Source organism: Manis javanica, chromosome 1 (assembly GCF_040802235.1).
Source record: "Manis javanica isolate MJ-LG chromosome 1, MJ_LKY, whole genome shotgun sequence".
Taxonomy (NCBI): Eukaryota; Metazoa; Chordata; class Mammalia; order Pholidota; family Manidae; genus Manis; species Manis javanica.
Window position 1 is genome coordinate 183050481 of NC_133156.1, and position 8730 is coordinate 183059210.

The window sequence follows — 8730 nt, forward strand, 5'->3', positions numbered from 1 at the left end:
AAAGCTTCCGGGAGGAAGTACAGGTGCTCTCTGAGTCTCAAATGGAAGTCACAGGTCCTCCCTCCCTCTCCCCAGATATGCCATCACCGCCTCTGCCTCCTTGAGCTGCAGAAACCATAGTGGCAGGGAAGTGCATGCTGTCTTCTACCCCACTCTGGGTCTGGAGAGGAAAAGTGAGGCTTATGGCCAGCAGCAGGAAGGAGTTGATCTGAACAAGAGGCAGAATTTCCCAGTAGCTCCCTCATCCTGGAAGCCTTGTCCCTGCTGGGCTGGGGATTTTTGAGGACGGGGTGGGACACTAGAGTGTCATTTTGAAAATGCTATGGCCAAGGACAGAGACTGACTGCCACTCTGAACTTTGGGCCTCTGCCCTAACTTGGATCCCCTGGAGTGTCCTAAAAGATTTCTTTGTGGAGAGAAGGGATCTGGGTTTTTGCTGGGGAGAGGGGCCTCCAACCTCGAGCTTGGGAATGGCAAGCCAGTGGGCACGTCTCCCCCTCCCTCTCTATCTGCAGCATGAATCACCACACTTTAGCCTTCACGTGCTGCCTCAGGTTGAGAGGCTACCAAAATTTATGGGGAGGGCTTGGGGGAGGGCAGAGTAGGGGACCCTTGATGGGCTCTCACAGCTGCCAGGAAGGCATCGTCAAATGTTTCACGCAGGTTCATGGCCAGGGTGTCCGTCCAGGAGCTGTCATCACCCAAGCGCCGTTTCCGAGGCACATTACTCAGGCTGACAGAGCAAAAGCCCTGGGGCACCTTCATCCTGTAGGGCCGCACTGAAGGGTACAGCTCACGGACTATCACCTCGAAAGGCAGCTGGGGCACAGGGGCCACCTGGTTGCCAGCCACCGTGCGCAGCTGTGTCCCACCATGTCCATCAGAACTCACGTCCAGGAAGCTGCGGAAGTCGTGCTCCGAGCTGAGGTCTGGATGCACAGCCAGGCGGCTGCCCTGTGGGTAGCCAATCTGGGTGGTGGGGGATCTGGCAGGGTTGTTACTGATATTCCACAACTTGGGCTGCCTGACCGTGGACTTTGTATAAATGGGCTTGGGTATCACCAAGGGCTGCATCCTAGGCCGTGGTGTCTGTCGCAGGTGTGCCTCCAGGGAAGGGTGGAAGCTTTTGGGAGGCCCCAATCCCTGGTGGTTGGGGGTCTCGGAGAAGGCAATAGACCGGCATGGGGCACTGGGCTCTTGCTTGGTGCTTTGGAGCGGCAGCTTGCAATGGAGCCATTTCTTGAAATCAGCCTCTTTTAGAATTTGGTGCTCTTTCTGCAACATCAGAGGGCTCAAGATAGTCGTGGAGGGCTGCCTGCCCTGTGCTTCTCCAGGAGGAGGCCGTGTGATTTTAACCCTTGGAAACTTCAGGTCCCATTGACCAGATACAGTTGCCCCCAGGGGAGCTCTGAGCCTGATGGGATATACCTCTGTCTTACGGGAGCCCTTGTTCTGAAGGGAGCCCCTGGGGCAGACAGAGCCTCTCCCCTAGGGAAGACCTTCCATCTGATGGAGATACAGCCTTCCCCGAGGTAAGGTCTCAAACTTGAGTGGGGAGACACAGTCCCTACCCTAGAGGAAACCTTTGATCTTGGGGTGGAGGAGGGAAGCCTCCACTCTGACAGTGGAGACATGTCCTGCCCTGAGAGAGTCTCCAATTTGATGAGGGAGAAAGGCAAATGAGAAGGACAGACTGCCTCCTTGACCATGAAAGGAGAAAGCAGAAAGGTTTGGAAGGCCTGGAACTGGGTGGAGCTGATCTGGGCAGGCTTCCTGGAAGCACTAGGCCTTGAGCAGCCAGGTAGCAGGGATGCAGTTGGCTGACTCTGGGTGGTAATGACTTGGTCTAGCTTTCTGTCCTTGCCTCCATTAGAGTTAAATCTTCAACTTGTCCTTAACCATAATTGTCCCACCCCCTTGCCTCAGTGTCTCACTACCCAGACTTGCTTGGCAATCAGGTGGTTTGGAGATTGACCTAGCTCTGGAGGTTGACTCTGATTAGGCTTAGCCAATCTTAATTCTCATCAGCCTTGCCTGACCCAGGTCAGTCAGCACATGGCTTTCCTTTAGCCCTAGGAATTGGAACAAGAATGAGCTATGATCCATTGAGGCCAATAAGAGATAAGGGGAGATGTGCAAAGGGTTTCTGGGAAAGTTGATAACCACGGGAAAAGATGGGCTTTGCCTCCTCTGGACACATGTGACTGTGAGGACTGGGTGACACCCACATCAGAGGCTTGTAGTGCTGAGAGAACTGGAGAGAAACGCCGCTGGTACAGAGCTGGAATACTGGATTTTGCCAGCCCCAAAGCCCTCCCTACTTCTGGATCCACTTTGGATTCCCAGCATCCTTTTCCTGGGTTTTCTGGTTCTTGCATCCTATATAATTACACCTGCTTAAAATCCTTTAGCCACACCCCTTTTCATCCCCAACCAAGGTCTGTCATTGATCTGGGCCCCTGCCAAATCTCTGGCTTGGCAGTCTCCAGCTCATGTCTGACCACGCTGCCCACTTCCAACCACCTTCTTCCCTCTGCATCCCAACATTCCGGGTGTCTTGCCAATGGGTTTCAGCTCTGGCAAGTTCACTATGGATTCAATGTGACCAAAGAAATGACAGTAGAACGTTCTTGGGGTGAAAGGGTTATACCCAACTTTATTTCCACGGTGGTAGGTCAGTCACTGAAATCCCATCCACTCAGAGCAAGTCTGCACGCAGCAAGCCAGTCTCTGCCTCTGGGCCTCTCTACCCACACAGCCATCCTCTGGGCCCTTTGTCCTTGGTGCTGTCACCACTCCAGCCTCTGCTCTGCTCTCCTGCAGCCTTGCAGCTGTACCACTGTGTTGAGCAGAGCACTGGGCAGGGCTCTTTAAATAGAATCAATAATTATGTATTGCCCACACATGCGTAGTGAGCTAGCCAACCAGGGCTAGTGAGAATCCTGGCCACAGGAGCCTTCATTCTATCCACACCAGGTATTTTCCCTGTGGAAATCTAAGATGGAAGGGGAGGGTCTCTTAAGACTTCAGTGACCTGCAAGAAGGGACAAAAATTCAGATTGTTCACCCAAAAGCATCTTTCCCCCTTCCCAGGAAAACCTCCTCTGGTAACCCACTTGTCTCCCAACCCCAGTGGGCAGGAGTCAACCCCCTTCCCAAGCCTTGGCAACTGGCTTCAAATTAAGGTACAGTCACAGTGTTTTGCAGGGACAAAGTTTGAGAATTTCCTGGCATCTAGGGGATTCTATGGGGTGTTGCTTGTGGGGTATTAGGATCCTAACAATAACAAGGCCCTATGTGTGTATTGGGGCTAGGGGGTGTGTCTCAGGACCTCTTCAAGTTCACGCTCATTATCTTCACCTGGGGTATCTTGCAGTCTCTATGCCAGTGGTTGCAGCACTGGCTGTGCTTTAGAATCACCTGGGGAAAAAAAAAATGTAGGGACTTAGGGCTCCATCTTCAGATTAGTTGATCTGGTTTGGAGCCTGTGGATAAAGTGAAGGTTCCTAAGGCCAGGATCCTCACCTGAACCTAAATTACTTGATGATATAACTGGCCTGCTGCTAAGCTACTGCTTCCACACCCACAGGCAATAAGCTATTATTGACTGAGTCACTATATAAAGAGCTCTGCCCAGTGCTCTGGGTGGAGGCAGGGACAAAGGAGGATTACAGACCTGCAGACTGTTGGATGCAGATGTAGTTCTAGTGCTCCACCAACCAGAGAACAAGCCAGGAAATAAACCCTTTCACCCCAGGAACATTCCATTGTCATTCCTCAGTCTCACTGAATGCATAGCGAATTTGCCAGGGCTGAAACCTATTGGCAAGACAGAGCCCAAGCACTGGTATTTTGTGAAGTTCTATAAATGATTCTCCTGTGCAGCCAGGGTTGAGAACTACCCAACAGATTGAGGCATTCCTGCCTCAGTCCTCTTCCCAGGCAGGCATGAGGCTCTTGGTGATTCTGAAGAAGGAAGATCACTAGAGCGAGGCAGGAGGAGACGGGGACAGACAGAGTCCTTGCAAGGAGAGGATGCCCCCAACTTCTTGGCCAGAGCCAGAGCTGGGCAGCTGGGCAGGCAGACAGTGCCTGATGTAACAAGAGCCAGACCAAGAGAAAGAATTGATTTTCTCTCTGGAAGGGGATAAGGGTATGGCTCCCAGACAACCGGTTTCTATAGCCCCAGGTAAGGGAGATGGAAGGCTGAGAAAGAAGGTGCACCGGAGAGAGGCGGAGGCAGGACCTCAGAGCCTGCTGCCCTCCCGCTCCCACTCCTCCTCCCTGTCTAACCACTTCAGGATCCTTTTGAAGTTAAGCTATTTTAGGTTGTGTTTCTGTCACTTTCAACTGGGGTCTGAATATTAAAAATCTCCCTCCATAGGAGCAAACAGTTGAGACCAGTGGGGTGGTCTCTGAAAAGAGTTGTGTGTGCCAAGCCCTGGGAAGCTCGAGAGGACTTTGGTACCTGTCCCTGAGCTGTCCTCCCAGGGGTGGTGGGTGTGCGCCCCTCGGAAATGGCCAGGAAGCAAAACTAAAGAATCATGCTTCAAGGGCTTAATTTGTTTGACCAGTTTGTTTGAGTAGGGGCCCACCCTTTGGTGGACTAGGGCCTGGGGGGGTGGTGAGACTGACATTTGCACTGTGGTCTGGCAGAGTGCTGTGGTACCAGGACAGAGGATCTTGGCTGCAAGCAGCCGAAGTCCTCTAATGGCAGGTCAGGGTCCTGGCTATGGAGTTTTAGAGTAGGAAGCTTGACTGCTTAAGTCAGCACTCTGGGGTATCCATTTGGAGTCAGTGGCAGTGGGGAGAAGAATAATGCTACCGTAACAGGATAGACACTCCCACCCGTGGGAAGAGAGAAGCTTGAAAGATAGGTCCTGACAGGAGGGAGAGGGAATGCCTGTCTCTGGGGACCAGATTTGTTGAAGGACAGGTATCTGGGTGCCTGTGGGGAAAATGGAAGTTCCTATGGCCAGGATCCTCACCTGACCCTAAACTATTTGATGATGTAACTGGCCTACTGCTAGGCTAATGCTTCCATACCCATTGGCAATGAGCTATTATCCCCGAGTCACTATATAAAGACTCCCCACAGTGCTCTGGGAGGAGGCAGAGACCGAGGTAAAATACTGACCTGCAGACTGCTGGATGCAGACGTGATTCTAGTGCTTGACCTACTGCCGGGAGAAAACCCAGGTATAAACCCTTTAACCCCAAGAACATTCCATAGTCATTTCTCGGTCTCAGCAACTCCATAGTGAACTTGCCCTGGAATGAAACCCTCAGGCAAGACAGTGCCTATTACATTGTTGGGGTGGGGATGGAGTCTGCTAGGAGAGGAACCCCAGAGAACAAGTCATATTTCTTACACCAGGTTTCCAAGTTGTATGCCCATTTTCCCATATTTCTCCCCACTACTCCCAGTGAATGTGCCAAGACTGAATGAGTCCCTTTCTTCAAACTCAGAGCAGCTCCAAAGGATCAGCAGAACCCTAGCTGGGCTGGAATCTTCTCCCTCTGCCATGTGTCTCACAGTTTGGCAGCACCATGAGGCTCTCAGTTCCAGGGAGATGATCTATCAGATGAGCATCTGAGTATCATGCTTAATTCAGATGATCCCAGAATGGATGAAAAATGAATTCCCGTGTCTGTTGCGCTGCTGAGATCTACAGTAAGTTTGTCTTACATTCCCATTCCCAACTTCCACTTCTGGAATGGTAGCATGAGGAGCTTTGTGGACCCACTCTCCAGGGAACAACCATAACTGGTAAAAATTATTTACAAACCAACTGTTAGAGTCTCTGAAGATTTCCCTATGGGTATACAGGAAGTAAACATTTATTCAAGAAAATCTTCTAAATCTCAGTAAGGATAGTGAGTCTATGGCACTTAAGCCACAACCTGCTCCCTCTCTCCCTTGGCCCCATCTCAGAGCAATGACTGAATTCTGATCCAGGTGGGTGTGGCCAAGAAAATGGGGTTGCCTTTCCTTTCTTCCCCAGTGGAGAGAGATGGTATCTCACTCAGAGGGGCAGGTTCAAGCACCTTTCACCATTGCTTCCCCCTCAGAACAAGTTATAGATGCTAAATTCCTGGTGAGTACAGCCAAGGGATTGGCACTTACTTCATCCACCCAGCCCCACCGTCAGTCTGAGGCTTGACTCGAGGCATGGCAGGCTGAGAGTGTTGGGGCCCTGGTCACCCTGTCCCAGCTTATTTGTTCATGGGGCAGAGGTTGCATATTAGAGGCAAACTGAGGACCAGAGGCTCCCAACCCTGCTCAGACCCTGCTCATCTGGCAGGATGTCACTTGGAGAGATGTGAGCAACTGTCCCTACGCTCAGTTCCGCATCGGAGACTTAGAGAATATGCCCTGTCATCCATAAGAGCAGAGGACTCCAAAACTCTCCCCAAAGGAACTGACTTTATTTGAAACCATGTAGGGACATTCAAGTTTAAAAGTACTCTGCAAACAATGGTGATTTTGGTGGTAAGCAATTAAAACCAGCAAGCTAAACTGTAGGCTGGCTGATTTACCTGGAAGGACCAGGGGACAGCTGGTTATAAAGGCCCTCCTAGGTCAGAACAAACCTCAAAGATTGGTTTCAAAAACTACCTTCACATAGTAGTCCAAGTTTAATTGGAGAGACCCTGGAGTGATTTATGCTCTAGAGCACTGTTGAAAACAGAACAGTAAACTTTTAGGCAATTAATGAAGCCTAAAAGCTGGATAAGATACCAGCAGAGGCAGACAGTTGAACAGATCAGGGAAAGAGAGTCCAAGAGTGTCCTGCTAAAACTACTGTCATCCCAGAGTGGCTGTGCACAGGTCCAGGGCTGCATCCTCTAAGCAATTATATCAGAGGCTTCACATTGAGGGGAAAAATATTTCACTAAAATGGCCCATCCAAGTCACTACACAAGTAAACAAGCAAACAAACCCTGGAGAAGGGGGTGGGGAAATCAGTATCCACAGTTGTTACAGTGTTTTACTTAAAACGTCCAGTTTCCAGCAACAACAAATATGAGATGTACAACCATCTTATATTCAGCAAAGCTGTCTTGAAAAATGAAGATGCAGACATTGCCTGACAAACAAAAAATGAATTTGTAGCTCTGCCTTATAAGAATTACTAATTGAGATTCTTCAGGCTAAAAGCCAGTGATCCTATGCCATAATCTGAATCCTTGCAAAACAAAAACACAACAAAACCCAAAGAGCACTGGCAAAAGGTAATTACACAACTATAAAAGACAATGAATGTCTATTCTTTCTTAACTAATTTTAAAAGAAATTGTATAAAACAACAGGCATGTCATTGTATCATTGGGCCTATAACATAGAAAAGTATATTTGACAATAACAACACAAAGAAAGGAGGTAGGTGGGAGAAAGCTGTATTAGAATAAGGAAATAACACCAGATGGTAACTTGAATCCACAAGAACAATTGAAGAGAGTCAGAAATGGTAAATTAAAAGATTAATATGACAAAATCTATAAATATGTACTTGTTCTCCTCAGCTTCTTTAAAGGACATATATAAAATAATGTAATTATTGAAAATTTTACAGTGCATTGTTGCATATGTAACATACACAGCTGTAATATGTATAATGTGGAAGAGAGTAGAGAGAATATAGGAATGTTTCAGTATCTCCCTGGGATTAAGCTAGTATAAATCTGAAATAGATTCTGCTCAGGTAAAATGTATATGATAAGCCCCAGAGGAACCACTACGAAAAAATAACTCAAAAAATGAGTGAAAAACATCATTTAAGGAACTACAATGTTACACTACAACAGATTCACTTAATGCAAAAGACAGCATTAAAGGAGGAAGAGCAGAACAAAGACATGACACATACAGAACATTACAAGTAGAATGGCAGATATAACACCCCTACTGTGTTAATGATAACCTTCAACGTGAATGAATTTGACAATCCAATCCAAAAAGCAGAGCTGGTAAAACTGGTTTAAGATTAAATTCCAACTACATATTGTCTTCAGGAGATATAATTTAGATTCAAAGATACAAATAGATTGAAAGTAAAAGGATAGGAAAAGATATATTTTGCAAACAGCAACTGTAAGAAAGCGAGGTGGTTATACTAATATCAGGCAAAATAGGCTGTTACTAGGGCTAAAAAGGGACATTTTGTAATGATAACAGGGTCAATTCATCTGAAAGACATAGTAATTATAAACAGATATGCATGACCACATGTCCATACACTGATGAATGGATAAATGAAAGGTGGTATATCCATGCTGTGGAATATTATTTGGCAATAAAAAGAACTGAAGTACTGATCTATGCTACAGCATGGATGAACCTTGAAAACATTATGCTAAGTGAGAGAAGCCCATCACAAAAGACCACATGTCATATGATTCCATTTATACGAAATGTCCAGAACAGACAAAGCTCTAGAAATGAAAGTAGCTTAATGCTTGCCTGGGGAATGCTGGCTGGGGAAGGCGCAGAAGAGGAGGTTGAGGGGTCATGGCTAGTGATGCAAGGTTTCTTTTCGAGGTAATGAAAATGTTCTAAAATTGACTCTTGTGATGGTTGTACAATTCAAGAATATACTAAAAGTTGAATTGTATAAATAGGTAAATTGTATGGTATGTGAATTCTATCTCAATAAAGCTGTTATTAAATAAAAAACCACCCTATACCCTGTGGAGACCCAAAAGCTTTCCCCCAGATATATTTTAATT

At 47.5% G+C, this 8730-nt stretch overlaps 2 protein-coding genes across 4 annotated transcripts in view; one reads left to right on the top strand and one right to left on the bottom strand.

Moving 5' to 3' along the window:
- TEX261 (testis expressed 261) overlaps positions 1-8730 on the top strand; it is a 62529-nt gene that overhangs the window by 8603 nt on the left and 45196 nt on the right. The gene's annotated exons all lie outside the window — the stretch shown is intronic.
- Positions 61-6467, bottom strand: ANKRD53 (ankyrin repeat domain 53). Its single transcript, XM_073211743.1, has one exon. It carries the CDS (start codon positions 1282-1284, stop codon positions 574-576), a length of 711 nt encoding a protein of 236 aa, XP_073067844.1. The 5' UTR covers positions 1285-6467; the 3' UTR covers positions 61-573.